At 42.1% G+C, this 15,527-nt stretch overlaps 1 protein-coding gene across 1 annotated transcript in view; it reads right to left on the bottom strand.

The window, feature by feature from the left end:
* Baz1b (bromodomain adjacent to zinc finger domain 1B) overlaps window positions 1–15,266 on the bottom strand; it is a 59,272-nt gene extending 44,006 nt beyond the window's left edge. The window contains exons 1-3 of the mRNA XM_021661772.2: window positions 14,776–15,266; window positions 6,120–6,236; window positions 3,125–3,269 (exon numbers count right to left, since the gene is read on the bottom strand). Of these exons, the coding sequence (XP_021517447.1) occupies window positions 3,125–3,269; window positions 6,120–6,236; window positions 14,776–14,882 (369 nt within the window). The 5' untranslated portion in view covers window positions 14,883–15,266. The remainder of the gene's footprint in view (window positions 1–3,124; window positions 3,270–6,119; window positions 6,237–14,775) is intronic.
* Between the last annotated feature and the right edge of the window lie 261 nt (window positions 15,267–15,527).

Genomic DNA, 15,527 nt, shown 5'->3' with positions numbered 1-15,527 from the left:
GGCAACAGTATACATAACCCCATGTAAATAAAAGCACAACTCCAATAGGTCTTAAAGTAACCCACCCTCTCCCTCAGATGACAACCACTCTATTAGTTTGTTTTAACTTCATTAAATGAAATCAAGACTGTATTCTCCTGTGACTACCTTCTTTTAATTTTACATTTCTTTCTGCTATTGAGTACTCAAGGCTCTAACAATTTATTCATTCAACTGCTGATGGATCCTTAGGTTCTTCCCTCTTTGGACTATTAGGAATAAATACTAAAATAGTTCTTACACAAGTGTCCCGGGGCAATATTATGAGGTTAAATGTTCAAGGATGACAGCCCATTCTTGCACATGTATATTCAATTGTATTAGCAATTCTATAGCATTCACCAAAAGAGCTGTGGCAGCCTCAGTACTGGTGTTGAATGAAGGCTGGCAATACAGCTCAGAGGTTAGCACACGCCTGGCATGGGCACATCTGAGTGCCAAACAGTGCAACAAAGGGGGAACAGAATGTGTAAAAACAATATATGGGCAATTCCATTTTCTTACCAAACTCCAGTAGTGGCTCACATTCACTCATTTCATATGCATAAAATAATCTTGACTAGCCTCAAATACTTCTTGTTCCATCTCTGTTTTATTTTATTCTCTTACTTTTGAGTACCATATTTTCAGTGCCATGGTTGAAGTCTAGGACCTTGCACATGCTAGCCAAGTATTCCATAATCCCTCACTGGCAAAGTCCAAGAAAACAGCTATAACTGAACTACAACGCCAGTCCTTTTCCATCTTGCAAATGCATACAATGCTTTCCCTACTATTACTTTTGTTCCTTTTGCTTTTAACTCTATCTCCTTCTGTTCTGCCTGGCCCAGGGTTTAGAAGGGTTAACTGTTTTGGGCTCCATGCCCTCTAAATCTTTACGAGGTCAGCTCACAGAAAACACACAGTAACCAGACATGGCAGAAGTAAGCTGGGGTCATTTCTGCCATATTTCCCCCTGAAAAAATTTCAAGCAAGTTAACTAGTCAGATCACTAAATTATTCTAACAACTATAGCCACTCCTTTCTAACTTTTGGACCCACTGCCTTCCTTTTGTTTCCCTGAGACTGACAAGCTCCCTACTGCTCATAGGAATCAGGATTCCTTGTGAAGTGTTCCTGTGTTTCATCAGACTATTGTCTGGATTGAAAAGTCCCTTTACTAAACTCAGTTCACTTAGACCACTCAAGTCTTCCATTTATTTATTTAGTCAAGATGTAACTGATACCAAGTATGTGATTAAAGCTCACTAGTGGGCTAAAGAGATGACTCAGAGGTTAAGAACACTGGTTGCTCTTCCAGAGGTCTTGAGTTCAACTCCCACCACATGACAGCTCACAACCGTCTATAATGAGATCCGATGCCCTCTCCTGACATGCAGGCATACATGCAAGGAGAATACTGCATACATAATAAACATATAAATGTAAAGTGCTTTGTTTAAAAAAAAAAAAAAAAAAAACCTTACTAGTAAGCCAGACTAATATAGCATGTAATCACAACACTTAAAGGCAAGCTGAGTGTGGTAGCACATGCCTTGAATCCCATCACAGAGGCAGGATCTCTGAGTTGGAAGCCAGCCTGGTCCACAGAGTTCCAGAAAAGCAGGGTTATGTAGAGAGGTCTTGTGTCAAAAACAATAAAAGAGACACAGGCAAAGATAACTGCTTGGAGCTTACGGCCAGCCTGACCTACACATTATCTCAAAAGACCAAACCAAATCAACCAATAAACCACTGGTAATCTCAGACATTACAAATAAAAAAATATAAAGTACACAGAATAAGTGTAAATTTATTAAATACATTAGTGAAATAAAATGCAAACAGAATGAGTTATCAGACAGACATGTATGAACTGAATATTGATCTCATTACTTATTTGCTACTACAGCATATTCTACTGCAGGGAAGACAGCCTGCCACTTAAAAAAAATGAATGACAATCGCTAGGAAAAAAAAAAAATCACTGGGCTGAGGTGATGTATACTATTAGTCCTATTACTTAAGGGGCAGAGACAGGTGAATCTGTGAGTCTAGGCTAGCCTGGTCTACAGAGCAAGTTACAGGACAGCCAGAGCTGCACATAAAACAGACAAACAAAAACAAAACTCCACAGTCACATCCTCAATTTGGAAAGATGGGTGGCTATTTAAGTCAACATCTAGGCAATAGCAGTAAGAGTTGCTTTATTTTTGTTTCTGGAAATATTTTCTTCTTCTACTCAGAAGAACATTCCCTGGAGCCAGGTACTGTGATGTACTTGGGAGGCTGAGGTAGGACTAGGAGCTCCAGGCCAGCCTGGACTCCATATCCAGACCATGACTCAAAAAAAAGAAAAGAAAAAAAAAAAAAAAAAGAATATTAGACAACCAAGCAAGGACCACAAATCAGTACACTGTAAAGAACAGGACAGAGTCTAGGTTTTAGAACCAACCCTAGTCAGGCAGGGGCGCACACCTTTGATTGCAGCACTCAGGAGGCAGAGGCAAGTGGATCTGAGTTTGAGGCCAGCCTGGCTGCAGAGCATGTCCCAAGAGAACCAGGACTACACACAGAAACTGTCTCAAAAAAATAAAAATCCCCACCCAACTTTCAGGGCATGAACTTAAGAATACATTTCTTTACTCAGGCAAAGTAAGCCATGGTCAGTTATTTTCTTATCTGAACTTCATCTCTGATATACATCAACGTGAATACCTATGGAAATGTTACCTTACAATTTCTCGTCAGATTCTTTTGCATTATGTAAAGTGACCCTGTTATTCTAAATGTACAGATAATTTTAAAAAATATGCCAAACATGGTAGTTTATGCCTTTAATCCCAGAGGAGGCAGGCAAATCACTTTGAGTTTAGCTGGTCCACATAGCAAGTTCCAGGCCAGGCAGAGCTACTCAGTGAGGCCTAGTCTCAAAAAACAAAAAACAACAGGTGGTGGTGTCAGTGGCACATAAGGAGGCAGAGGCAATTGGATCTTTGAGTTTAAGATCAGCCTGCTTCAATGAGAGTTCCTAGATGGGCAGGGCTACACAGAGAAACACTGTCTCAAAACAAACAAACGAACAGACAAGAACACAGGCGCTTACCTCAAAGTCACACTCTTCTCCCACAGCATATTTGGTCATGATCTCTAACCAGGCAGAGTCTACTAGCTTCTCTAAGGACGCTGTGTTATGATGAACCATTTCCAGAACAAGCTTCTCATACCAGGTAGGGAATTCTTCCTTCAAACTAAATGAATGTCAGCAGTTAGCAAGAAAATACAAAAACAAAACAGAAACAACAAAAACTTTACAGAGATTCAATTCAAACTTAAAACAAAACAAAACAAAAAACACATCTTAGAGCAATTTTAGGGTAACAGCAAAACTAATATTTCTTTAAAAAAAATCATTACTTGAGATTTTCATACAACGTTTCACTCCCTCCCCTTAAAACAAACATTTCTTCAGCACCAACATACAGAACACTGGGAAATAAACAAAGACTAAAAACCATGAAGTGGGGCTGGGATAGAGGGCCCAGACGTTAAGAGCACTTGCTGTTCTTAGAGAGGACCCAAATTAAGTTTCCAGCACACAGAAGTCACAACTATCTGTAACTCCAGACCCAGGGGACCTGCTGCCTTCTTCTGACTTCCTTCTGTGCCAAGCAAGCATGTGCTGCACACACATACATGCAGGCCAAATACTCATATACATAAATACATCTAAAAAATAAAAAAAAAAAAAAAAAAAAAAAGCCAAAAAAAACTGCAGCTAGGTGGGCCTGGTGGTTCACAAGGAAAAACAAAAACAAAAAACCCAATCCAGGTGGGAGAAGCAGGAAGATCTCTGAACTCTTGGCCATTGTGGAAAGCCGGATAAACGAGGAAGGAGGAGAAGCAGGAAAAGACACATGCAGTTTACCAAAAAAAATAAAATAAAATAAAAAAAATAAAAACCTCAAAACTAATAAATACTTGTCAGATTAATCCATCCAGGTTAGTTTTCTCAATCATAAATGAAAAATAATAGGTATTCAACATTTCCCCCATTACTTCACTTTTTAGGGTCTCGATGTGTTGCCCTGGAACTCTCTATGTATATCAGGTGGGCATAGAACTCAGAGATGTGCCTGGCTCTGCCTCCTGAAGTGTTGGAATTAAAGGTGTAAGCCATCAAGCCCAGCCCCAATACTTTGCTTTTAAAGTGCACTTCTTTGCTTCAGGAACAGTTACTTATTCAGTTCCTGACTTGAATCCAAAGCCCTCAAAAAGTAAAACAATGAGCTACCATTTTCACTTATTCATCTAGCAAAAGGTAAATGTAACTATCAGACCAAGAATGGCAGTGAACATTACAAAGTGGTCCTCAGACACTGATGACAGTCTGCTTCAATCCTTTTGAGAAGCAACTGGAGGGGTATAAAGAGATGGCTTAGTTAAGAGCATTGGCTGCTCTTCCAGAGGATACAGGTTTAATTCCCGGCACCAGATGGCTCATAAATATCTGTAACTCCAGTTTCAGAGAATTCTAGTTTCTAAAGGCACTGCACACACATAGTGTAAAGACATACATGCTGACTAAACACCTACACACAGAAAATAAAATTAATCTTAAAAAAAAAAAGCAACTGGATGACACTTATCAAAACTTCTATATATGCAAAGATATTCACAGCTAGAAATTCCTTTAACAGAAAAGAAAAACAAAGTTGTCAACCAGACATATAATTTCAACCAGGTCATCTTATACTCATTTGAAGCACTAGGGAGGAGTGAGTGAAGGATGAAAACAATCATGGAAATGCCAGTGTTAAGTGTGCTTTATCGAGGGTTGCAGCCTCAGCCTTGTGTTTGGTTTTGCCTTGTCTTGGTTTCACTCCAGATCATCCACAGCTACCTGTACTCCTCCACCTGACTGCTGGCCTTCATGTCTCTTACTACACTCTATAAGACAGATCTGAGCAGAACCTCTGGTCTAGCTTGAAGCAGCCATTACCTTTGTACTCTTCCCATGGACCTCCCTTCTCAGCTTAACCATCCTCCCCAAATGTTTTCAAACTACTTTAATTCCGTAAGTTTTTCCCTCAACACTACACATACAATCTCTTTCCATTAATTCACAAGTCAATCAAGTTTTAAAACTTCATCGTCTAGGAGAGAGGGACTGAACAGTAGAGATCAGATTCTTTTACTATACATCATGTAACTTTTTAAAATAAAATGGACACTTTCTTAGCAATGCTAGGCAAGTAGATACCACTGAGTCATATAATAAAGATTTCTACCTTAACTAAAAACTCTAAAACCTTCCTGTCTTTTTTTAAAAATTATTTTTAGAGTTTCTTTTACATGTCATCAGTGTTTTGTCTACATGTATGTTTGTGTACTACATGCATAACAGAAGCCCAAGGCAATCAAAAGAGGGCATCAGATCCCCTGGAAATGAAGTTATGGATGGCTGTGAGCCACCATGTAGAGCTGGGAACTGTACCCAGACATTCTGTAAGTGCTCTTAACATTGAGTCATCTCTTCAGCCCCCATCTATTTTTCAATAGTCTCCCATCACCCTCTTATAGTCTTAGTTACCAAATTACATATTATGTAATTGGCCAATCAAGGGCTTAGCCTTGATCATGAGCCCTTTACTTAGAAACACATTTCTGCCAGGTGGTGGTGGCATACGCCTTTAGTCCCAGCACTTGGGAGGCAGAGGCAGGTGGATCTGGATCTCTGTGAGTTCTTTGAGTGAGTTCCAGGATAGCCAAGGCTAAAACAGAAAAATCCTGCTTCGAAAAAACAACCAAACAAACCAAAAAAAAAAAAAAAAAAAAAAAAAAAAAAAGAGAGAGAGAGAGAGAGAATTATATTTTCCAAAGTACTTATAAGGTAAGAAACATCCAAAGGCTTAGTAAAATACCCAGTAAGTGAATACATAAATACCAGCAAAATGCTACTAAGCAAGAACACTACTAAGCAAGAATACAGCACACCAACACAACACATTCCATTCATGCCCCAAACTATTAAATACAAACACTGCCTTAGGGGTTAGCATTATAAGATGGTGCCAAAGGGCAAAGCTTCTGCTACTCACAGTTCAGCAACCTCCTGTTCCTCCTCCCAGGCCTCCTTATGTGTCAGCTGACTGCTTCCAGTACTCTTACATGTCCAAATGCGCTCACTGTATCTCTCCAAGCGGGCTTCATACTCTCTGTCAGCAGTGGCTCAGGAAAACAATATTCAAGCAACAAAGACAACTAACACACACTCAGAAAGACTTATCTATAGTAAAAAAACATTCAAGTATCTTTTCTATAATATAGAACAAGAGAAAATAAGAATGGAATCCATTTCAGTCATAAATCCAAAGTATGATCATAATTGAAGCTTAATAGCCAGTCACATTTTGTTTTTATTTTGAGACAGGGTTTCTCTTTGTAGCCCTCTTTGTAGTTTCGCTTTGTAGGCCTTGAAATTGGAAATGCAGCTGCCTCTGCCTCCTGGGACTTAAAGGTGTATGCCACCACACCCAGCAGGAGTAAGAATTTATGGTTAAGTGAAACTGTAACACAACTCAAAATAGTCACCAAGTTTAAGTATCATTCCACAAATGGGCACATGGCGGTGCACTCCTGTAATCCCAGCACCAGGAGGCAGAAGCAGGCAATATCTGTGAGGCCAACTTGGTCTACAAAACTGTGATCCCGGGATAACCAAGGATACACAGAAAAACCAAAAGGGGCAAAAACAATCACTCCACAGGGGCTTGGAGAGATGACTCATCAGTTAAGAGCACTTACTACTCTTGCAGAAGACCCAGATTAGGTTGCCAGCAATCACATCATTGCTCACAACCATCCATAACACCAATTCCAGGAGATTCAGTACCTCCTTTGGACCTCCTCAGGTACCAGTCACTAATGTGGTACATACACACACACACACGCAAAACACTTATACATATAAAATGAGATAAATAAATCTAAAAACACATTTTAAAATAATCAGTCTAAAGTAAGATCAGATGACCACATCCCACAAGCAATCTGGGTAAATGCAGACTAGTGAGTCATTTGTCACCAGCCTTTCTATCTACCTTGGAAACACCTGTTCCTTCTTAAGGCTTGAAAAAGATTCTGGGTTGGCATAGCCACTCAGTGGCTCATTAACTAGTTGTTCAGTCTTCCTGAATGAGAAAACAGAATAGTGCTTACACTATGGCAAATTTCCTACCATCCCAACTGGAACTATCAGCCAGCTACACTCAAATTCAAATAGCAACTAACTATTTACTTCTGTGCATCAATAGTAACAAATGCTATACAAGAAAACAAACTGAACTGTAACTAGAATTAGCTGCCATTCCCAGTATGTTCCAAGCAAGATACTGGCTCAAAGTATTTAAAGACAGTGGTGGCACTTGCCTGTAATCCCATCACCTAGCAGGCAGGAGCAGAAAGATCAAGCGTTCCAGGTCATCCTCAGTTACAGAAAGAGTTTGAGAACAGCTTGGGCCGCATGAAACCCTGCCTCAAAACAAACAAAATCAAAAACAACATGGGGAGAGGGTGTATGTGTGAGGGGGTAGGGTACCTGTTAAAAGCATATTGAATCAGCAGCCCCAAAATTCTCTATTAGAGTTTAAGTTACCAGAAGTCACTCACTCCCAAGTAACCACTCAAAGAAAATGTCAATGGAGGTTTTTCTGTTTCAAAAACTACTGTACATGTAATTGAGACAAAATGTCAAAGTATTTCTCAAAAGGTTAAGCAACCTTTAACTGATACGGTATCTTCAAATCCTAGACTCTGTCATTATACATTTACTTTTCATGACTCCAAGAACTATTCTCCTTACCACAAATACTACTTTATTCTCTTTAGTTTTTTTCAAAGTACCTGGCTGTGGTGATCAAACTGAGAATGGCCCCAGAGGCTCATGTATTGTAATGCTTGGTCATTAGGAACTGGCACTACCTGAGAAAGGGTAAGAGGTGCGACCTCGTTGAAGAAAGTGTGCCACTGGAGGGCTTTGGGCTCCAACACCCCCAGCCAGTCTCAGTACCCTCTCTTCCTGCGCCTGCAGACCTATATGTACAATTTTCCCTCTGCCTGTGTGCTACCTTGTTCCTGCCATGTTCTCCACCATGACAATAATGAACTAAAGCTCTGAAACTATAAGCCAGCACCCATTACATGTTCCCTTTTATAAGAGTTGTTGTGGTCATTGTGTCTTCACAGCAAGAGAACAGTGACCATGATACTGACAGCCTAAAAAATGTGGCCCAACAACGTGTGGAGATTTAAACAGCATAACTGAAGGGGCTGGATAGACAGCTCTATGGTTAAGAGCACCTGATGCTCTTGCAGAAGACCTAGGTTCAGTTCCCAGAACCCAAATTCACAACTATCTGGAGAGTTCCACAAGACATTACTCCCTTTCAACACCCAGACACTAGACATGCATGTGGTATATATCCATACATGCAGGAAAAATACCCATACACATTAATTACTCAAAAAACAAAACTAAAGATGGGTGTGGAAGTACACACTTGCAATCCCAGCATTCTGTCACACACACAAACACACACACACACACACCTAACCTAAAAGTTCTAATAGTGCCAACTTTCAGATTTGCTATTTAATCCTGTCTTTTCTCTTTGGATCATACTGCCAATTAACAACTCCAATCTGGCATAATTTAGTATATTAAACTAACAGGGCATTATCACACACTTGTAATCACAATAGTTGGGAAGTTCAAAGCCTCCCTGTGCCACACAGAAAGTCTGAAATCAGCATGGGCTATAATTAAAAAGAAAAATAAATCCTATCAAAACTACCTGGAGAGATGGCTCAGCGGTTAAAAGCACTGGATGCTGTCCCGAAAACCTGGGTTTTATTTCCAGTATGTACACAGTGGCTTACAACCATCCCTAACTCCAGTTCCCAGGAATCTGAACCCTCCTCTTCTGGCCTCTGAGGGTACCAGGAATGTACATGGTACACAGACATACATGCAGGCATTCAGCTTGGTGACGCACACCAGCACTCAGGAGACAGAGGCAGGCTGATCTCTGTGAGTTTGAGGTTAGCTTAGTCTACAAAGTGAGTTCCAGGACAGCCAAGACTGCTACACAGAGAAACCCTGAACAACAACAACAAAAAGGTTTATTCAAAACTACAACCTAACTATTTACAGCTACCCAACACTTCAAACACGCTTGGTTCAGTCTGTTTAGAGCCAGATTTACTGTACAAACAACAACAGTCCCTCATTAAACCATTTAGGAGTTCTCAGCAGCATACTACAAAGCTCCTAAGACAGTTGTTTCTAAAGTTCATCAAATATGACAACTGATGCACAAACAAAAGCATGAATCTACAGCAGGCTGCTGTTAGCTCCAGCTCATCACCCACTTTTAATTGATAGATCATCTTATGGACTACTATCAGAAACTGTTGGCTGGGTGTGCTTCAATTCTACCGGTCAGGAGGCTAAAACTAGAGAAACTGACTAAAGTTCCTCAGGTCAGCTTAGGCAATGAAGCTGAGCTCCAGGCCAGCCATGGATAAATAAGACATATATAACTGTGTCAAAACCAAGGAAAAGCCAATCTGGATTTCCTAAACCAGACCATTAACTCAGGGTGGGGTGGTGTCGGCACACACCTTTAATCTCAGCACTCTCAGCACTCAGGAGGCAGGGGCAGAGGAATCTGTAAGTTGGAGGCCAGCCTGGTCTACAAAGTGAGTTCTAGGACAGCCAAGGCTATGTAGAGAAACCCTATCTCCAACCCCCCCCCAAAAAACAAACAAACAAAAAACAAAAAAAGCAAACAAAACAATACAAACAAACAAAAAACAAAACAAAATAGGGTACAGGGCTAGACATGGTGGCATATGCCTTTAGTCTCAGCACTGGGAAAGAAGAGGCAGGTGGATCTCTGTAATTTAAGGCCAGCCTGGCTCACACAATGAACTCCAGGACAGCCAGGGCTACAGAGTAACAAATGATTAAAAGAAAAGGCAGCTCTGAAGGGCCGGGGGCCACATGGCAGCTTGCAACCACGTTCCCAGGAGATCCAACCCTTTCTTCTGACCTCCATGTACACATTTATGCAGTAAACACTTAAGACACATAAAATAAAATCTAAAAGCAAAAACAAAAATTATATACCAAGCCTGACTTTAAGAAATTAATGTTTTGTTTTTTTTTTGGAAGTTTCTTGCCTATGGTACTATCCCCTTGGGAGAATATTCTAGATTCAAAGGTAAATTTAAAGTACAATCGATACAATCTATGATGATGAAAATATAGAATCATTAAATGCATTTATTATCTTCAGTTTTCTTTTCGAGACAGGGTTTCTTTATGATGACTGACTGTCATGGAACTTACTCTATAGACCAGGCTAGCCTCAAACTCAAGAGATTCAAGAGATTCGCCTGCCTTCTGAGTGCTGGGATTAAAGGTACTCGACACCATCACCTGGCCTCCAGTTTTCTTTTTTTAAGATTAATTTTATGTGTTTGGTTGTCTGTGAATGTGAATGAATGCCTGACATGTATGTATAATACCTGTAGAAGCCAGAAGAGGGCATTATGTTCCCTTGGAGCTGGATGTCCTTGTGAGCCAGCAATCTGTGGTCCTCAAGTGCGTGCTCTTAACACTGAGCCATCTCTCCAGCCCTTTTGTTTTTGAAACAGGGTCTTCCTTGTAATCAAGCTGGCCTAAAAACCCTTATCCCCCTGCCTTAACTTCAGAATGCTGGGATTACAGCCATAATCCACCAGTAAATTTCCACTCTAAATTCAATAAATATGTACATGGTACTTTCAAGAACATACTCACTGCTTTAAGTTAAAAAAAAAATGTGTTGTAACTATACATGAATCAAAATAAAGAGAAAATAAACTTGTTAAAAATATAACCGTAACTATAAATTGAGCAGCAGTAATACTTCAAATGCAGCTGTTTGTGTGCTCAACCATACATCTGCTTTCCTCTACGAAACTACTAATAGCTTCATAAAGAAACAAGCCAACCAGCCAACCACACAGTCCAGAGCTCTCTAAACCACCCTCAAAGTGCTCCTGCTTCTGGAAATTTCCAGGAGAGCAATTCCCTCCAACTATAATCCTTTTTAAAGAAGACCTTTGTTTAAATGTTCTAAATACTGCTATAGGAAATTCTAAAAGAATGTTTATTAAATACATACCATTTAAAATTATTCAGGCTTCAGTTTTCATTAAAATGTCTACAAAAGCTAGGAAACTAGTACTATGATGGTGCCTACCTAGCATGCTCCACATGTGCAAAGCACACAACCACTACGCCCAAACAATAAATAAATCATTGTTAATAGTTCTCAATTAGCTAGCTGTGGCCATTTTTCAAATGGCTCAGTACACCCATTAGACTTGGAATTTATCTTTTATGAAGTATTTACGCTGCACTAGAATCAGACAAAAAAAAAAAAAAAGCCAAAAGCCACCTCTAATAATATTAGTGTGACCATCAATAGTTCAAAAAGAATCAATAGTTGGGTGTGGTACCACACAGCTTCAATCCTATCACTTAGGAGTCTGAGGCAGGCAAACCTGAGTATAAAGCCAGCCTGGACTACATAAGAGTTCCAGGCCAGAGCTTCAGAGTGAGACCCTGCCTCAATAAGTGAACAAATAAACAAACCAATAAAGAAATAGAAGACATACATGGAGACTATGTCAGAGTCCCAGAATAAACTTTTACTCTACTGATGTCATAGAAATTGTTTTAAAAAACCACTTTAGAATAATGTACTTCATAGTTAAACAGACATATCATCTAATTACATCTTACATCATAAACTGACAGAGAAGATTAATATTTCAATAAAAGTTGGGAGGGGGGTTCTGGAGAGATAGCTTAACAGTTAAGAGCACTTGCTGTTCTTACAGAGGATCTAGGTTCAGTTCTCAGCTAACACATGCTGGCAACTATCTATAGGCACACACATAGTGCATATACAGACATGCAGGCAAACACTGAACCTCCCAATAAAATATATGAATCTTCTTAAATTTAATTCAATTAAAAAGAAAGGAGGATATGAGACATGGTGGCAGCACAAGACTATGATCCTAGCCCCAGAAATCCCTCACTTGGTAAGCTGAAGCAGGATTAAAAAGTTCAAGGGCACACTGGAGAGATGGTTTAGAGGTTAAGAACACTCACTGCTCTTCCAAATATCCCAAGTTCAATTCCCAGCAACCACATTGTGGCTCACAACCATCTATAGTAAGATATGGTGTGCAGGCAGAATGTTGTATAAATAATAAATAAATACATCTTAAAAAAAAAAGTGCAAGGGCAACATGGGTGTCATAGACAACATGTACTTCACAGAAAAGGGACCTGGGTTCCATCCCTAGTATCACAATTTCTTGTTCTTCCCTTGATTTATGTACAGTGACATGGTTGAAAGTGCACTGGATTGCAATTCCAACTCATATATTCCAACTTATATTCACGGAGTGCATGATCTTTAGCACACCAACTTCAATTCTCTTGAACCCCCACTTGACAAGCAGACAGGAGATCTGGGACCTGTAAGACCCATTTCAGCTCAGAGATGTAATAGGCACATATGATCAAAAACACCTATATGGAGGCTAGGCATGGTGGTGCACACCTTTAATCCCAGCACTTACAAGGCAGAGGCTGGCAGATCTATGTGAGCTTAAGGCCAATCTGGTCTACAGGCTTGACAGGGCTACACAGTGGGACAGAAAGAAAAAGAAAAAACAAAGAAAAAAAAAAAAACCTACATGGGGTAGAATCAACAGTGAGGTTAAGTTCGTAGAACCAGGGTTCAATTCTTAGCTCCCACATGTTGGCTCACATTTCATCTGCAACTCCAGTTCCATGGGATCCAGTGTACTCATCTGGCCTCCAGAGGTACCAGGAACACAAGGGCTACATAGACACACATACAGACCAAATTAAAAGGGGAAAAAAATTCCTTTTCCAAGTCTCTGTATGTGTATCTATGTAGCCCTTAGGATTCAGAACTGATGCTAACAAGAATGAAGCTGCCCTGGCTGCTACTGAGGTCTAAGTCTATAATCCCAGCTACTGGGAGGCTAAAGCAAGAGAACCAAAAGTTCAAGCCCTGCCTAGGCCACCTGGTGAGTTCAGAGCCAGGCACTGCAATTTTAATGATGCCCTGACTAGAAATAAAAAAACATGAGGGCTATGGATGGAGCTTACTAATAGCACAAGGCTCCAGGTCCAATACCCCAGGTATTGAGGAAGGGAAGGGAAGTGAAATTATCCTAATTATTCGAAACACTCTATTAATGCAAGATCAAGGTGGATGTCTGCAATCCCAACACTTGGGAGGTTGAAACAAGGGAACTGTACATTCAAGGCCAGCTTCTAATATATGTTAGAAATCATCCTGGGCTACAAGAAAATTAAAAATAAAACAAACAAAAAACTAAAAAAACCAAAAAGCCATGAATCAAAGCAAAGGCCAAAGAGCAAACTGAACCTTTCCTGCTCCACACACAGCAGAAATCACAAAATTTAGTCTTTTCAAAGGGAAAGGGATGATAAAACTAGAACATGTAAGTTTGACAAAGATATCTCTTTTTAAAAAACAAATAAGCCTTAAAAGATTCACCCAACATTTAGAGACTATGCTTAGTCAAGAAATCTAAAAAGCAATGATCAGAAACGAAGACTTCCTATTTAAAAACGCCGGTTTCTTGTTCCTAAAACAGAAACACTAAGGATGCCTTGATATTTTAATTTTTTAAAAACTGTATTGAAAAAGGTGGCACAAGCTTGGAAGGCTGACCAGGCTGAGGCTGGATTACTGCGGGCTACGCAACTGGTTCAAAAACAGCATGAACAATGCAGTAAGAGCTTGTCTCAAAAACAAACTAAAAAGAGAAAAAGAACAAAAGAAAAAAGGAAAGAAAGAAAGCCAGCTGGGGAGGGAAACGCAGGAAGGATAGAAAATTTAAGTCCAGCCTCAGACTGCACACTGAGTTCGAGACCGTCTGCGCTAATAAAGCACTCTCAAAAATATGAAACTTCTACATTACAAACCTGTGTGGTCTCTGGGAAAGAAAAGGCCACCAGCACCATCAGATAGGTACCTCTCAGCTCCTTCCCACCTTCGATGGTTCAGAAGTTAATGCCAGATTTTGTGATTTAGGGTTCTGTCAATTCATCCCTGGCCTAAAGTCCACTCCGGAGGAGAAAAAGAAAGCCTACAACCTACATCAGTATGCCCGCACAGCCCAGACAAGACGCAGCAGAGGCTTCACAAGCCGGATCACGCGGCTGCGCCGGTACAATTTCAAAAACTTAACTTCACGGTTTCATTTATCCTAAAAGGAGAAAAACTGCGCAAAGGAAACCGGGCTCCCCTCCCTGGTCACTTAGGGCCCGGAGCCAAGTTGGGGAGGTGGGAATCGGTGCTGCGATCATCACCGAGGCCCAGGGGACAAAGTAGGATAAGGATGGAGGAACGCGGTTCCGGAAAGGGCGGCTGGCGACGGCCGGATGGATAGGACCGAGGATATCCCAGCGCGGCCGGGCAGGGCCCGGGGGCACCGCGGCAGGAGGATGGCCCCGTGCGGTGACAGCTGCCCCGCGAGCCGCGCGCGGCCCCTCCGCATCTCGCCATCTCCATCCTTCGCCCTGCGCAGCCGCGGCCAGGCGTCCACATCGCGCACGGAAAAGGATACTCCCGGGTGCGGAAGGCCTCCTGAGTGTGCGGGATGGTGAAGAGCGGCTCCTCTCCGGGCAGCGGTTTCACCAGCGGGAAGGGCTTGCGGCCCAGCAGCGGCGCCATGGCGGCAGCGGCGGCGGCGGCGGGGACGGAGCGCCGGAGGCTTGGCCGCTCCGCCGCGCAACGCTAGGCCCCGGCGGCCCCGAGCGAACGAGCGAGCAAAGCGCCTGGCTCCCGGGGCGATGGGGGAGGGGAGGGGTGAGAGGGCGGCGCGAACTCCGGCTTCCCTCAGAGCTGGCGGGACCGCGCCACAGCCATGGAAGCCAGGGGAACGCCGCGAGGGGAAGAGACCGAGAGAGCCTCCTCGTTCCTTCCGGCGGCTCTCACCTCACGCCGACCTCCGCCGCGGCGGCCGCCAGTCACGACTCCTCTCCAGCAGGCACGGGAGGAAATTATTGAAAAATGGCGGGAGATTCCCTTCCTTCCCCCCCCCCAACCCCCTCTGGCGGGCCAGCGCGCAGACTAACTTGCTTCCCCGTGGCGCCCTGGGGCGGGTGCTCCGATAGGCGGAGGGCCGGTCGGCGTTCGTAGTCTATTGGCTGAGGGTGGCTGCCTCTCCGCACCGAGTCCCGCCCCCCGGCCCCCCCACGCAGTTTGGTTGCAGTGCATTAGAGGGCAGTCTGAAAAGGTGAAAGGTCACGTTATGTAAGAGCCGGTGACTGGCGTGCGGGCCTCCAGTGGCGGACTTAAAAAGTAATGGGACGGCGA

Source organism: Meriones unguiculatus, chromosome 4 (assembly GCF_030254825.1).
Source record: "Meriones unguiculatus strain TT.TT164.6M chromosome 4, Bangor_MerUng_6.1, whole genome shotgun sequence".
In the NCBI taxonomy this organism is placed as follows: Eukaryota; Metazoa; Chordata; class Mammalia; order Rodentia; family Muridae; genus Meriones; species Meriones unguiculatus.
This window is presented reverse-complemented; position numbering and strand designations above follow the sequence as displayed.